The sequence below is a fragment of the Artemia franciscana genome, chromosome 5, assembly GCF_032884065.1.
Source record: "Artemia franciscana chromosome 5, ASM3288406v1, whole genome shotgun sequence".
Taxonomy (NCBI): domain Eukaryota; kingdom Metazoa; phylum Arthropoda; class Branchiopoda; order Anostraca; family Artemiidae; genus Artemia; species Artemia franciscana.
Genome location: NC_088867.1, coordinates 3970181 through 3987389, shown reverse-complemented (window position 1 = coordinate 3987389; position 17209 = coordinate 3970181). Strand labels below are relative to the sequence as shown.

Sequence of the window (17209 nt, the reverse complement as noted above, 5' to 3'; positions counted from 1 at the left end):
TTACGTATATTTTTCACTAATGAAAATGTTCGTAAAAAATTAGAAGTTCTAGTTGCCTTTTTAAGTAATAAAAAAAATGGAGGGCAATTAGGCCTCCTCCCCTGCTCCTGTTTTTTTCAAAATCTCCCGATTGAAACTATGAGAAAGTCATTTAGCCCAAAAAAGGTAATATGCAATTTTCGTTTTAATTGTTTAGGTGCGGAGAACCAAAACCAAAACCAAAATATGCATTAATTCAAAACGTTCAGAAATAAAAAAAAAACAACAAGCGTTTTAAACTGAAAGTAAAGGGTGACATTAAAACTTGAAACGAACAGAAATTAATCCGTATTTGAAAGGGGCTTTCCTCCTCAACGCCCCGCTCTTTACGGTAAAGTTTTTTACTGTTTTAAAAAGTAGAGTTAAGAGAAAGAGTCAAACTTTAGCGTAAAGAACGGGACGTTGAGAAGGAAAATCCCTTTCATATACGGAGTAATTTCTGTTCGTTTTAATTTTTAATGTCACTCCTTACTTTCAGTTAAAAAGTTTTACTTATTTAATTATTAGTAAAGACGGCAGGAGCAGTAAACGTAGTTAAAGTAGGATAGCAGTAAGGAGCAGTAAACGTAGTTAAAGTAGGATAGCCATGGCTCAGGGTGTTTTTTCACAGCTGAAAAAAGTTTGAAAGTTGGAAGTGGGTGCAAAGAGGGAGGCTTTGAATAGATTGGGAAGGAGGTGCTCCCTATGTAGCTGTGTTGGCCTCAGGTGGCTTGGTGCTGCTGTGAGATGTTAGTAGTAGAAGTATTTAGTTCCATCTAATCTATTTAAATTTGATATTATTCTACAGTAGTTTTGGCTAATGTCTCGTTTTCTTTCTCCTCATCTACAGATTCCATAAACAGAATTTTAGGAGAGTTGTGCACTTTAAAAGAATAGTTAGATGCTATTCATATTTTCTAGACTCATTAATTGGACTTGGTACATTTACTGAGTCTTTAAACAGTAATGCCCTCGGACATCTATTAAACTGAAAAGGTCTTTTTTTAAGAAAGAGCGGTAAAAAAATGAAACGAGTTGATATTAAATAGTAGAAGTTGTCAAACATAAATGAACAGAAATATAACGAAATATAAGGTCATAATTAAATTATTATTCAATCAATATATAAAGCATTAAATACAAGGTGCTCTCTGAATCAGACAGGATTATAAATTATCCTGATCATTTGCATTTTTAAACTCTTAATATTCCTATGTAAATTTAAGTTATGTCAAAGCCTATGGAACTCGAACTCATCTTCATCCTTCAAACTTTTAATTTCGTCGCAGGATGGAAATTATAGTGTGAACCATATATAGGGTAGACTACAATCTAAAGCTACATTTGATTTGAGAACCTGGTCAACACGAAAGTTACCACCTCAGAGTACTAAGTAACCATTTATAAGGCAAGATTTTCAAATACATTATTTTCAGTGGCGCCATTTCAGAAAACCTTAGGGGGGGGCCAAAAATCGATTTTGGGCCCCCATCCAGCCTTAAAAATTTTAAAATTTTCGAACATGCCTTTAGGTACCGTACTACCTTTGGGGTTCATATTTTGCAGCTTATTTAGGGACCAAAAACAGTACCAAAATAGAACATTTACTGTATAAATCAGAAACTTACGTACAGTTACTTCAGCAATGGATATCTCCTTTGCTTCATTTTTGCGAAGTCGTCGACAAGCTTCTCAAAATTGAGCTCCTTCACTGCAGCTTTCTCAGAGAATATAAGCAGCAAATGCGAAAGTCGCTCGTTTTCCATCGTTGTCCGGAGGTAGTCCTTCACAAAGGTCAACACAGAGAAAAGTTCATTTGAGCACGTTGTGAGCGGGAGTGTGAGGACTACCCTGACGACCTTAAGAAGCTCAGAATAAGCTTCTTTCAATCCTCCGAGTTGTTCGAAGACATCTAAAGCATTTGCCGGTTTCTGTGGAAGCTGCGACACAAATGCACGAGCTATTAAAGCTTGACACTTCAGCTGCATAGTATCGATTCCCGCCTGATCGAAGTATGTCGCGATCACAAAAAGTAAATCTGAGTCCATAAAATCTGTGGATTTGGGGTTAAGGCAACGTGTGGCTTCTAGCACTGGCAGTTGGACAGAAAAACGCTCTTCAAACTCATTTAACACTCTGTCCAAAACCTCGTAGAACTCTCTCCGCATTTTGTCTTCCGTTGTTGTGCTTTCGGAGTCAATGTTGTGCTTTCCAATTGTTGCTGTCGTCAAATAGTCTCTTAGTCTTCCGGATATCTTCTGAACTCGTTTTGATTTAACAGGTATGGCTGAAGAGAGAGCACTTGTTTCCGACAGATCAGCTCCGACATTAATGGCCATCTCTTTAGACTTGCCGTATAGGACACGAAAATACTCGTCATCACGCATTTTCCTCAGTTCGTTCTTTGTTGCACTGATCAAAGTGCAAGCTTCTGAGATGACCAGATCTGCTGCCTGTAGTTGTTCAGAAAGAGGGTTTATCACTGCAAGAACTTCGTGAATGACATGCAAACTGAATATGAAGGGAAACGACTCTAGCTGGTTCTTAAGGCCCGTAGCTTCTGCCGCTGCCTCCCTGTCAGAAGATTCTTGAACTACTGACAGAACTGCGAGTATGCAGTCATATCTAACCAGGATCTTAGCCACTGATCTATACCAGTAAGACCAACGTGTCACTACTGTCCTTTCAAGCGTTAGCACAGGCACATTGGCAGTTTTCTGGGCTTCGACGAACAACTGGTATCGAGTGTTGCTGTTGGAGACGAAACTGTAAACTGTTTGCAAAACTGAAAATACTGATGAAATTCTTTGTATTTTCTGCATACAATCGCCAATGACAAGGTTAAGTCTATGGGAATGACAGTGTGTGTACACCGCTTGTGGTGCTTTTTCCCGGAGACGGGCCTGTACTCCTGAAAAGTGTCCGCTCATTACACTGGCCCCGTCATAGCACTGTCCAACACACTTTGACCAGTCAAGGCCGATACCCTTTATTTCGTTGTAAATGAAGTCGGCCAAACTCTCAGCGTCAACCTTGCGCATGTGGTAGCAACCTATGGCCCTTTCTTTGATTTTCAGGTCATGAACATAGCGCACTAAGATCGCGAGTTGTTCCTTTTTCGAGAGGTCTTTTGTCTCGTCAACAAGAACGGCAAAATATTTTGCTTCTCTGACTTCTTTCGCGATAGAACTTTTGATTTCATTTCCTATGACCTCAATGTAGTCGTTTTGGTACTCGTGTGACATGTAATGGCCATAGGCCTTACGAGAGTTTTTCATCAAGTCAGGGTTGATTTCTGTTAAAAGATGTACTGTCTCTACGAAATTCCCTTGATTGGCACTAGACTCCCCTTCATCATGGCCACGAAACGCAAGACCTTGCCGTCCAAGTAATGCTGTAGTTTTTAGTAGAGCTTTTACGTACTGTCTATTCTCTAGTATTTCTTTTTCGCGTTCTTTGGAGAGGCATGACGCAACAGATTCGGCCGCCTCCGTCTCAATAGCTTTAAACTGAGTCTAAGAAATGGTACATGCTTTGTGTCGGTCGCTGTTTTCGTGCTGCCGTATCAGTTCAGAAATGTCTTTCCACTTTCTAAATCCTATATCAATGAATGCTCTAGCTCCATACCTTTCGCCTGATCTTAGCGAGGATCCACTGAAATGTCGGCAATTGAAACAGAACACAAACTCCTGTTCTATTGAATATTCCAGCCATGGGTATTTCAAGAAATAGGAGCTGTTAAATTTTCGTTTGCGATTCCCGATGGTAGTGGCGGGATAGTCAGTCAAAACTGGTTGGCAGGGGTTATCATACGGGTTCACGGACAAATCGGTGCTGATCGTTCTGGAAGCCATTTCCTCCGTTTGTGGTTCGCGCAGGTTTGTCTCCTCAGAAATGAGTCTCACGTCCAGGGTCTGCTCGTTTCTCGGTAAAACCTCGGTTGCCGATGGGTTGTCCCTTGACGTCCCAGCATCACTATCCTACAGAGTAATCAAGTTTTAATTAAAAACAAATTAAAAGTGATGTCCCAGTTACTTCTTTTACCAGGACGTGAATTGTACATAATTAACATAGAAAACAACACAAAATTTAGAGCAAGCAACAACAAAAAACATAATCAATTCAACTACGAAGCTATAATCAATTAGTTCGTGGTAACGAACTTCAAGTAAAAAAGCGACACGGCTCAATAGTAACCGAAACTCTAAAACACGGAATTTTGATACCTATAGATGCATCAAAAGAATCAGATTTGTACGCTAATTTCAAATATATAAGTTGTATCAAATTTAGTTTTACCCATCAAAAGTTACGAGCCTGAGAAAATTTGTCTTATGTCCGAAAAAAGGGGAAAACACCCCCCCCCCTGAAAGTAATATAACCTTAACAAAAATATCACCATTTAATTCAGCGCATCACTGAACTTTACTGCAGGAGTTTCAAGCTCCTATCTGCTAAAATGACGAATTTTGGATTTTCTTGCCAGAAGAAAGATCAAGGACGCGTGTTATTTTTTTTTTCCAGGGGTGATCGTATTGACCCAGTTGTCCTAGAATATCGCAAGAGGGCTCATTCAAAGGTAAATTAAAAGTTCTAGTGCCCTTTTTCAAATGAAAAAAATTTGGAGAGCAACTAGGCCCCATCCCACCCTCTTTTTACCCTAAGTCACCTGATCAAAATTTTGAAACAGCCATTTTGTTTAATATATTTAAAAATTTAATAAATATGTCTTTAAAGATGCCTTAATTGTCCAAAGTCTCTGGGGGAAGGTGTTCAATTTGTGGACTTTGCCCTTTTTTATAAATAGTTTTTTTATAAATAGTATAGGTAATTGCGAAGTATACAAACATTTTCAGTTTTTTTCTGGTGGGGGGGCAGCTCGAGCAGAGGAGGTTATGTAGGAGGATCTTTCCATGGAGAAACTTTTCATAGGGGAGCTGAATTTTCGATCAAGGGGGCACTGGATTTCCAAGCATTATTAAAAAAAGAATAAGAAATTAAATGAAAAAAAAGTTTCTTCAACTCAAAGTAAGGAGCAGGATTGAAACTTAAAACGAAAAGAAATTATTACATATGAGAAGGTTCACCCTTTCGTCAATACCTCGCTCTTTACGCTAATTTTTTTTTTTAGTACAAAATTCCTATACAAAATTTCTTTATATATCTTGCTTTCTATTTACTGGCTCAATTTCACGCTTGGAAGTGTTAAGGGTAATTGTCCCAGTAAATTTTAACCAGGATTGTATTGTTCAGAGGATGTTTCCAAGGGGGATTTCTCCGTGGAGGTGAAGCCAGACTTCCTGGCTTTATTTAAAAAATGATCAGAAATTAAATAGAAAAACAGTTTTTCAACTGAAATTAAGGAGCATTATTAAAACTCAAAAATAACAAGAATTATTACATATACGAGGGGGGTTGCCTCCTCCTCAACACTGCGCTCTTTATCCTAAAGTTTAAATTTTGTCCCAATTCTTTAAAAATGACTCCTCAAACACAAAGGGCGTTTTATTAAAACAGTAAGTAACTTTTTTACAAATGCTGAAAAACTTTAGCATGAAGAGAATGGTGTAGAGGAGGGGGAAGACCCCCTCCTCTATGGGGGCACTGTGGGGGACTTGGGGTGGATCCGGATTTCTGGCAATTCCGCGAGATCGGTACTTCCTGACGCAATAGGACAAAATTTAAAATGTGGTAGATTTACTTACAGTCGGTTTGAAAAACGAAGCCAATCGTCGTTGCATCTTTATTTCTTCTTCTTTCCTTTGGGCTTTTATTTTCCTTTTTTTTGCACCACTCGCACCGGATGAACTCATGTTTCAATAATCCGATTTGAACTTGAACACAACTTAACACTGTTTCACGGTTCTTTATTTGATGAAGGGTAACGAGAAACTAAATACAAACCCTGGTCTGGATACCCAATTTCCAGATTGTTTTTCCAGAAATTTCCAGATGTTAGCCTACACATAAATGTGCCGACTGACGGGATTCATTAATCACTGGAGAGACTTCAATGTCACAGAAGCACCCGAGCCCAGGAAGGACTTTACTTTACAAACCCCTGCCAAAAGGGTGACCATAAATAAATTAGAGAGAACGGCAAAAACAGGATACTTTCTTGAAATGCAATAATCGTCGAGTATCTTGAATTTGCTATTTAGTAATAATTCACAGTAGAAATACGGTAAAAAAAAAAAGAGAAAAAAGTAGAACAAGGACGAATAAACAAAGAATTACGTGGTTGAAATTGGGCCCCTCCAGAAATCAGGGGGGGGCCATGGCCCCCCCCTGCCCCCCCCAAATGGCGCCACTGATTATTTTGAATTTAATTCTTTTTTTTCTTCATCGAAATAAATGGTTTGGAAATTTGAACCGATTATTTTAAAAATTCAAAAACTTATTTTAATTCTAAAATATGAATAAATTATTGCTAATATATGTTTTCTTGGCGTGATACTTTGTTTTTACTTTTTTCTTGCAAATTACCTGAAATTCAAAAGTGGAAAATTCCAATAAATTACGCAAATAATATAAGTGACGGGAGAATGCATTTTTTTTTCAAAATAGATTATGAAATGACATTAAAAATACTGCTGAAAAAGTCAATATTATTTAATATAATATATATATATATATATATATATATATATATATATATATATATATATATATATATATATATATATATATATATATATATATATATATATATATATATATATATATATATATATATATATATATATATATATATATATATATATATATTAATCAGAAGGATAATAAAGACCTCTCTTGCTTAACAATGATTTATTTTAATATTCTTATACCTGTCTCCACTACAGAGATTTCATAAAAATACTTGATTCCCGGAAAAATTTTGTTTCTAAATGATGTTCTTTAGTTACTTTGTTGTACCCCCGCCAAAATATCCTCTTATATCCATCCACAAAAAGAGGCTTAATTGGATTACCACTAAAAGGTCAAAACTTTAATTTTCATATCAGTCCAGAATGTTAAATTAAGGGTCGTGGGAAATATAAACAAAACAGTCTTAGCTAAGTAATAACAATGGTCAGAGGATTTGTATTCATAAATATAATTTAATTGCCTGGAAAACCGTGTTCTTAAATTGTAACTGTCAAAAAAGTTTTAAATTTCAAAATTTTGAAATATTTAAAATGTTTGTCTTGCAGTTCGTAATCACTATCGATGCTTTCCATTTATACCTCGGATTTCAAAATATGTGATGATTTACGGAACTCAATTAGTCTTGTAACAATTAGCGACCGCATAAAAAACATGAAGTTAGTCGAATCTCACCACCCAACAATGAGAAAAAGTAAACTGCTTCCATCTACATACATAGAACTTTTACATTCATACATATATACTAGATAGTGACTGTCAGACGTGGAGAAAGATATTGATACCAAGAGGAAAAAAAAACTACAAACCAGAAATAAAACAAAAATATGTAATAGTAAAAGAGGCTGGAAATCTTAAGGAAAAATTCGGTTAGTTGTCCGAAAATTGGAAACATATTCAAGAATTACGCTTATGTTACATATTAGAAAACCAGTTTCATAAATGCAAAAAGAGCTAAGAGCTCATATGGCACTCACGAGGCAAGAAGAGCTAAGAGCCAAGATATCATATGGTATGAGCTCTAACAAAATTTTAAGAATCAATAGATTTATTTAAAAGGAAAATCAGAGGTAGCGATTACGAACTGCAAGACAAACATTTTAAATATTTCAAAATTTTGAAATTTGAAACTTTTTTGACAGTTACAATTTAAGAACACGGTTTTCCAGGCAATTAAATTATATTTATGAATACAAATCCTCTGACCATTGTTATTACTTAGCTAAGACTGTTTTGTTTATATTTCCCATGACCATTAATTTAACATTCTGGACTAATACGAAAATGATTCAACTAAAGTTTTGACCATTTAGTGGTAATCCAATCAAGCCTTTTGGCTTGATTAGCTATAGCAGTAGCTCCCACTATTCTGTTCATAAAGTATTGTACTTTCATCATATTATTGTATATTTCGTTAGGACTGACCGCTAGGGAAACCGGTTTTGTCTTACGATGCACAGTGTGATCCCTGAGTTTGCCTCCAATAACCAACAAGTACAAAATTTGTCAGTCTTTAGAGCGTTTAAAAATATAAAAATGGTTGTTACCGAGTATTGACCATCAGTTCTAGTCGGTAGGAGGATACTCTCTTCTACAAAATTGTTGTTATAATCGCTGCTAGACTGTATAGTTTTAATTGTCACCGTTCTTCCATCAGGCCCACTGATCTGAACACGCAATTTAGATCCACCTGCATTAGCGCTCCTTAACCAATAACGAATCCGCATATCGTTTTCCCCATCCAGGTAAAAAGGGACAGATCGGAGGTATGCTGGTAATGTTTCATCTGTGGTGTCTGCCCGTACCATTTCAATAAGCGTCTTATCGTCTGGAAATAAAAAGCTTAATTATACATTTAATTTATATTTTATAACGAAAATGTTTATAAGAAGGTGAAGCTTTTTGCGGGAAGGTATCATCTCAGAAAGGGAGAAAATAAACATGGAAACATGCGGTCAGAATTACATACTGGAATGTTCACAAGAATTTATACTGAAGCGGGGGTAAGGCTTGATGGAAGCAAGTTAAAAGAACCATTTAAATTGATTTCCTAATTGAAGCCGTTGGTGAAATTTTCTATTGTAATAACTTGTTTGATAACAAGCATAACAGCAGCTTGGCGCAGCGGAAGCGCGCTGGGCCCATAAACCGGAGGCGGGTGGGTAAAAACCACTAGCTGCTAAATTTTTAATTAAACTGCTAAACTATTAAAATTATCAAAATTGGATAAGTTTGTCAGTTTGAATTTATTGATACAGAAAGCGAGAAAATAAACATGGAAAATTATTATTAAATTACATCCACCATGGATTGTAGAAAAACGTACAGAAATAATAAAAAAAACTTCGTTTTCTTAAAGAGTAAAAGAGGCTGCGTCCCAAAGCTTTGTTGTGGAGGGCTGCCGCCCCCCTAACCCCCCGCTCTTGGCTTTGGAAAGGCCCTCTTTTAATTAACAACAAATTGAAATGAATGAATATTGGAATAACTTCGAAAAATGTTAAACATAAGAGGACAGGAGAACCATTGCGCCGAAACTAGTAATTAGTAACAATGAAGTCCCCCCACAACAAAAAACCTGTACAAAAGAGTCTTTAAAAGCGGGGGGTTTGGGGGGCGGCAGCCCCCCAACTGCCTCTCCTAATTCCTGTACGTTTTAAGGTTCGACTTTGGGACGCAGCCTCTTTAACTCTTTAAGAAAACGAAGTTTTTTTCATATTATACTTAAGTAGGTTTCTCCATGGAGTTGGACAAATTGACTTGTATATCGTTTTGTGTTATTAAAATGTCAATTTTTATTTTCTAGTTGTAAGAATGCTAAGTATGATGAATTGAGTATTCGTTCGGCAAGGCTCGGTGTTTCTTTCTAAGTTAAAAGCTATTGTGATAGGATGTTAAAAATTTTCCGACTCTGATGTAGATTAATTTAAAAACCTTTTTCCATAAAATAAGTTTTTAAAAGGAAGGTAAAGAGCTCCATAAAATCAAAATTGTGCTGAAATAAAGTTAAACAATTTTCTATGCGTAAAACTACCACAAATCAACATTAATAAATAAATGAGAACCAAAAGCTATAGAAAATACATTAAATAACCGAATCAAACTCAAAACGAGTAGAAGTTATGATGACTAGGGCTGACAGCTCCTACGTCTTCTCAAGATTGAACTGACTATGAACTTGTAGAATTTCGCTTGAAAAATGAAAAGGGGGAGTTGATTAATATTAATTGAGGTAGTGTTACAATAGCTCATCAGTTCAAAAAGTGAACACCATGAGAAAATATTATCCGTGTTCTAGAGTAGAGTTTTTTAAAGGGACATTAAGACAATATGAGGGATCATATTATGCAGAATGAATTGATAATTTTCGAGGGTATGGTATCCTCGCAGTTTTTTTTCGAAAAGTATTTTATGTTGCCCTTCTCATTAATAGGAAACATGTTGCAGCAACAGCTACAGATCTTACTTCAGATGTTCTTGATGACTATTGACAGGAGAAATCTATAGGGAAGTTTTTTAAAGAGAATATGAAACGACAAGTGTATGATATCGCAGAGCAACAGTTCTCTTCGAGTACTTTTCTATAATGTCCAACTCCTTTTTGCAGTAATGTAATAAGGGTCGTATTAAGTTGAATCTACACTTTAGAAAGCTTTAACGCACACTATGAAGAGCAGGTTCTGCCTTTTATTAATTTTCGTTCAAAATATTCATCTTGTGCATGCTTAGAGAGCATTTACAAGTTCATCTGGAATTATCAAAAATCATGTAAAATAATATTTATCTTTATACTTTACAGTGAGATTTTTTTCATGTACCTTTCTGTAATTTATAGCCCCATCCTCATGCATATATTAAGAGTTTTATGGATTTTCAAACAGTCGTGGTAACGCACTGTAGTAAGGAGGGACCCGGCTCAACAGTAATCAAAACTCTGAAGAACGCAGATTTTAAATATTTAAGTTTCATCAAGTTTAATCTTGCACATAAAAGGTTACGAGCCTGAGAAAATTGCCTTGTTTTAGAAAACAGGGGGGGAGGTAATTGTTATTGGGAAGTGTATACACGTTTTCCGGTGGACTTTTTCACTTTTGGGGGGAGTGATCGGAGGAGGGATCTAAGTGGGAGGATCTTTCCGTGGAGGAATTTATCATGGAGGAAGAGAATTTCCATAAAGGGGCGCAGCATTTCCAAGCATTATTGAAAAAAAAAAAAAAAACAAAGAGGAAAAAAAAAGTTTTTTCAACTGAAAGTAGCCTAAGCAGCAGCATTAAAACTTAAAACGAACAGAATTTATTACATATATGAAAGGGTTAACGCTTACGAATTTATAGTAATTTCAACTATTTATTTTATGGCCTTTGTAATTCAGGGGTAATTCTTAAAGAATTGGGACAAAATTCAAGCTTTAGTGTAAAGAGTGAGGTATTGACAAGGGGTTGAACCCTCTCACATACATAATAAAAATATACGAATATAGAAGTTCGTTAAGCAAGTTAGTTCGTAAGTTACGTATATTTATTACTAATAAAAACGTTCGTAAAAAAATAGAAATTTCTTGTTGCCTTTTTAAGTAACCAAAAATTAGAGGGCAACTAGGCCTCCTCCTCCACCCTTTTTTCTCAATATCGTCCGATCAAAACTATGAGAAAGCCATTCAGCCAAAATAATTAATATGCAAGTTTCGTTTTAATTATTCATGTGTGGTGAGCCAAAGTCAAAGCATGCATTAATTCAAAAACATTCATAAATTAAATAAAAAACAAGTTTTTTCAACTGACAGTAAGGAGTGAAATTAAAATTTAAAACGAACAGAGATTATTCTGTATATGAAAGGGGCTGTTCCCTCTTCAACGACCCGCTCTTTACAGTAAAGTTTGACTCTTTCTCACAACTTTACTTTTTAAAACAATAAAAAACTTTAGCGTAAAGAGCCGTAAGGAGGGAAGAGCCCCTTTCATATACAGAATTAAATAAAAAAAACTAATATTTTTAGCTGAAAGTAAGGAGCGACATCAAAACTTAAAACGAACAGAAATTACTCCGTATATAGAAATGGGTTGTCCCCTCCGCAATCCCTCGCTCTTTACGCTAAAGCTTTTAATTGTTTTAAAAAGCAGAATTGTGGCAAAGAGTCAAACTTTAGCGTATTACTTTAGCGCGAGGGATTTCGGAGAGGACAACCCATTTTATATACGGAGTAATTTCTGTTCGTTTTAAGTTTTAATGTCGCTCCTTACTTTCAGCTAAAAAAAATTTTTTTTTAATTTCTGAACGTTTTTGAATTAATTAATGTTTGGTTTTGGCTCTCCGCACATAAATTATTAAAATGAAATTTGTATATTAATTCTTTTTTTGGCTAAATGGCTTTCTCTTAGTTTTGATCAGACGATTTTGAGAAATAAGGGGTGGAGAAGGAGGCCTAGTTGCCCTCCAATTTTTCGGTTACTTAAAAAGGCAACTAGAACTTTTAATTTTTAACGAATGTTTTAATTAGTAAAAAATATACGTAACTTAAGAATTAAATTACGTAAAAAACTTTCATAATCTTATATTTTTATTATGTATACGAGGGGGTTTATACCCTCGTTAATACCTCGCACTTTACACTAAATCTTAAGTTTTGTCCCAATTCTTTAAGAATAACCCCTGAATCAGAAAGGCCGTAGAATAAATAGTTGAAATTACTAAAAATACTTTAGCATAAAGAGCGAGCTATTTATCTCCTCCTAAATACCTCACTCTTTATGCTAAAGTATTTTTAGAACCCCTCATAAGCGTAATAATCTCTGTTCGTTTTAAGTTTCAATGCTACTCCTTTCTTCCATTTGAAAAAACGTTTTCATGTTTATTTTTCATTGTTTTCTTATAGTAATGCTAGAAAATCATGCGCACTTTTCCTTGAATTTTTCTTCCCCCATGAAAGATTCCTCCAAGGAAAGATCCTCCAACATAGCCCCCTCCCCTCAGCCCCACCCTCAAACAAAATAAAATCCCCCTGAAAACGTCTGTACACTTCCCAATAACCATTACTATATGTAAACACTGGTCAAAGTTTGTAACTTGCAGCCCCTCCCCCAGGGATTTTGGGGAGTAAATCATCCCCAAAGACATAGTTATTATGGTTTTCGACTATTCTGAACAAAATGGCTATCTCAAAATTTTGATCCGTTGACTTTGGGAAAAAATGAGCGTGGGAGGGGGCCTAGATGCCCTCCAATTTTTTGGTCACTTAAAAAGGGCACTGAAACTTTTTATTTCCATTAAAATGAGCCCTCTTGCAACATTCTTGGACCACTTGGTCGATACGATGACCCCTGGGAAAAAGAAAAAAAAACGAAAAAAAACAAACAAACAAATAAACACGCACCCGTGATTGTCTTCTGGCAAAAAATACAAAATTCTACATTTTTGTAGATAGGACCTTGAAACTTCTACAGTAGGGTTCTCTGATACGCTGAATCTGATGGTGTCATTTTCGGTAAGATTCTACGACTTTTAGGGGGTGTTTCGACCTATTTTCTTAAATAAGGCAAATTTTCTCAGGCTCGTAACTTTTGATGGTAAGACTAAACTTGATAAAACTTATACATTTGAAATCACCATTAAAATGCAATTCTTTTGATGTAGCTATTGATATCAAAATTCAATTTTTTAGAGTTTTGGTTACTATTGAGCCGGGTCGCTCCTTACTACAGTTCGTTACCACGAACTGTTTGACTACAATTCCTTACCACGAACTGTTTGATCATTTCTGTTCGTTTTAAATTTTAATGTCGCTCCTTACTTTCAATTGAAACAGTTTTTTTTGTTCAATGAACTTTAGGAAGCTTATACACATACAGTGTAGAGCAGAGTATGCTTAGTCTCAATTCATGCGCAAGATGAGGGGAAGCGACCGTGCCAAAGCAAGACACGGTCGCTTATTATTAAATTCCTTATTAATAGATACGAAGTGACTAGCAGTGAAGCCTTTAAGGTTTAATCTTTTAGGCAGACGAGGGGGGAAAAGTCTGTCCCTTTCCTCCCCTCTAACGCAAGATTCAAAATCTCCAGGACTCAGTGAGTTGAAAATTTTGCAATTTTTCCATCATCCAGCTGCGAAATAAAACAGGTTAGACATACCTAAGCTATAAATTTACAAAACAAACAGTACAAATAAAAAAATATCCCCTTCCCTTCCAACAAAATTCTTTATCCAACCTGCATACGTAAAATCGTTTTATCGAAATGTCTCCCAATGAATACAAATTTTACACAACAAGGGGTATATTATTATGAATACTTTGATTTTTAGCATCATTCTAGATTCGAATTTGTGACCTCAAGAATGGGAGTGATCCACCGTCTGAGTTAACCAGACTTGTTGGTTTTACATTACTAGAGTGCATCAATATCTTCATGTAAACTAGTTTCATATGAACCGCTTTTCTGTGCTTACAGACACTTTCTAATTATATAAAACAAGATTGAAAGAGACCTTACTTTTCTCACTTTTGGAACCTATGAGAATTTTAAATATGAAATTGAATATATTCAACACAAAGACGCATAAGAAAGAATAAGACCTTGTTCCGCTTGAGCTTTGTTAAGAGTATTTACGTTAACCTTATAACCTTATTCACATTATTCACAATCAATTAAGACAAATTACTCGACCAATTAAGAAGGGGCTTTAGAAGAATAAAAAAAGTTGAAAATATATCAGTTAAGCCCCTTATTATTTCGGACGTATCTTTCAATGCTGTAACATTATCTGAAAAATAAGTATTAATTTTATGATTAAAACGGGTTATTTTAAATCCCTTTTTATTCCGTCGATAAGATAACTACAGAAATAGCTGATACAAAAGAAGCACAAGCGTCTTGAGCTTGATGATGACAGTGATGAAAACCAAAAGGCTTAAGTAATCAGACGAAACATAGGTTGGTGGCAGATGTATTTTTTCCAAAAATGTGAATTGTATAGGTGGTTACTTCGGAAAGAAACTAACTATGTTTTTTAAAAAAACAAGTGGACGCATAGGATCATATGTTGAGTTTTATTTATCATATCTGTTAACTTTCTTTATCTTTGTGAAATTAAAGAAATAGTCAAATTTGAATTATTGAATTTTTTTCAAAATAAGGGGTGAGAAATCTTAAAGTGAATATTATATTTTAACAAAGCTTGTGCTTTTAAAGGACTAATTTTTATTTTCTGCTATTTTAGCAAAATATCAAAAATTTATTAAGAAATTTACAAATGGTGGTTTCCATTGCATTTAGCGAAGACAGTGCAGTTGTTTCATCAAAGAAAAATAAGAGCCCTTAAATGTATGGGCATTAGCAAATCGAAGGTCCCAGTTTCAATCGAAATCGAATTCGACACAAAGAATTGGCTCCAGTCTTAGTGCCAGCATTGTTCATAGACAAGAAATTATTTTCTCAACGTTCAATTATAGTTGAAAGTTGGGAATATTATCTTTCATGTATTACTTACCGGGAGGAGGTAAGGGGTATCCAGAATAATGCTCTTTACTCCAGGTTGGAAAATAGATGCTAGGTGCGTCGTCATACCACACAGAAGTAGGAAATTCGCCAAATTCTTCATATACATCACCTTTCACCAAGCCAAGGCAAATAGTTAATAGTAATAGCTTTTCCATTTTCACAAATACAATATATTCTACTACAGTTTATTGGAAACTAAAACAGTGTTTATACTTTTTGCCCGATTACGGTGGTCTAATCTCTACTTTGGAATTAATCCCCACTTAATATTACTAGTAAATAGAACAGGGATTAGCATGAGACTAGAGTAATAAATTCCATTGGTGTTTTTTCCTAGTATTGATTAGGCAAGAATTTCAATAGTCTGTTTTCAATCCCCATCAAGCTATGTAAATTTATCCTGCTAAAGTATTAAATTTTTAATGGTTGAACGGACAAATTATAGCTATGTTTAGTAAGCGATGCATGTCAGTTATTATAGAACAAACTCTTTTTTTTTCTCTCCCTCTCTCATCCTCTTGCCTTCTCTCTCTCTCTCTTCCTCTCTCTGCCGAGTGACGGGCCCCAGCACTCGGCATACGGCAGGCTTCTATATATAGATTCTCATTGTCGCTTGTCCTCTAACTGCAGACAATTTTAGACAATTTGCTGTTTTTCATATTGCGGTCTGTTCAAAGATATTTGATTATTAAAGCAAGTTCAATTTCTAACAACGATATCTTCTAAGCTTCAAAGTGTTGGTTTTCTCTTTTAAGGTTTTTGAATTGTTGTAATCGCTTGTTAAAATATATACAAATATTTTTGCAACTACCAGTTTTTGGCTCTTTAAACAATTTAATGTCTTCTCATAGTGTATCTTTTTAAGGATATTTGATTATTAAAGCACGTCCAATTTCTAACAACAGTTTCTACTAAGGTTCAAACTTTTGGTTTTGTTTTCTAAGGTTTTGAATTTTTTTAACCCCTTGTTAAAATATATACAAATATTTTGCAATTACCAATCCTTTGCTCTTTACGCAATTTAATGTCTGTTCATACCACTGTCTGTTCAAAGATTAAATAAAAAATAACAGTTTTTTTAACTGAAAGTAAGGAGCGATATTAAAACTTAAAGGGAACAGAAATTACTCCGTATATGAAAGGGGCTGTTCCCTCCTCAACGCCCCACTCTTTACGCTAAAGTTTGACTCTTTCTCTCAATTCTACTTTTTCAAACCGTAAAAAACTTCAGCTTACAGAGCGGGGCGTTGAGGAGGAAAAGCCCCTTTCATATACGGATTAATTTCTATCCGTTTTAAGTTTTAATATCGTTCCTTACTTTCAGTTAAAAAAAAACTTGCTTTTTTTTATTTAATTTCTGAACGTTTTTGAATTAAGACATGTTTTGATTTTGGCTCTCCGCACATGAATAATTAAAACAATATTTGCATATTAATTTATTTTTATGGCTAAATGGCTTTCTCATAGTTTTGATTGGACGATTTTGAGAAAAAGGGAGCGGGGGAGTAGGCCTAGTTACCCTTCAATTTTGGTTTTTAAAAAGCCAACTAGAACTTTTAATTTTTTACGATTATTAGTAAATATACACGTAACTTACGAATTAGCTTACGTGACGAACTTCCGCATTCGTATGTTTTATTACGTATATAAGGGATGTGACCTCCGACTTTACACTAAAGCATAAATTTTGTCCCAATTCATTAAAAATGACCCCTGAATCAGAAAGGCCGTAGAATAAATAGTTGAAATTAATAAAATTACTTTAGCGTAAAGAGCGAGGTATTAGGAGGAGACGAACCACACATGTGCGTAATAATTTCTATTCGTTTTAAGTTTTAATGCTGCTCCTTACTTTCAGTTGAAAAAAAATATCATATTTATTTTTTCATTATTCTTTAAAAATGCTAAGAAATCCTGTGCCCCTTCATGAAAATTTTCTGCCCCCATGACAAATTCCTCTATGAAACACTCCCCCTAAATTACCCCCTCCCCTCAACCCCTCCCCTAACAAAAAAATCCCCCTGAAAGCGTTTGTACACTTCCCAATAACAAT

At 35.1% G+C, this 17209-nt stretch overlaps 1 protein-coding gene across 1 annotated transcript in view; it reads right to left on the bottom strand.

Moving 5' to 3' along the window:
- Positions 1-15364, bottom strand: part of LOC136026896 (uncharacterized) — a 58084-nt gene extending 42720 nt beyond the window's left edge. Inside the window, exons 1-2 of the mRNA XM_065703714.1 lie at positions 15146-15364; positions 8214-8494 (exon numbers count right to left, since the gene is read on the bottom strand). Of these exons, the coding sequence (XP_065559786.1) occupies positions 8214-8494; positions 15146-15311 (447 nt within the window). The 5' untranslated portion in view covers positions 15312-15364. The remainder of the gene's footprint in view (positions 1-8213; positions 8495-15145) is intronic.
- Positions 15365-17209: the final 1845 nt, after the last annotated feature.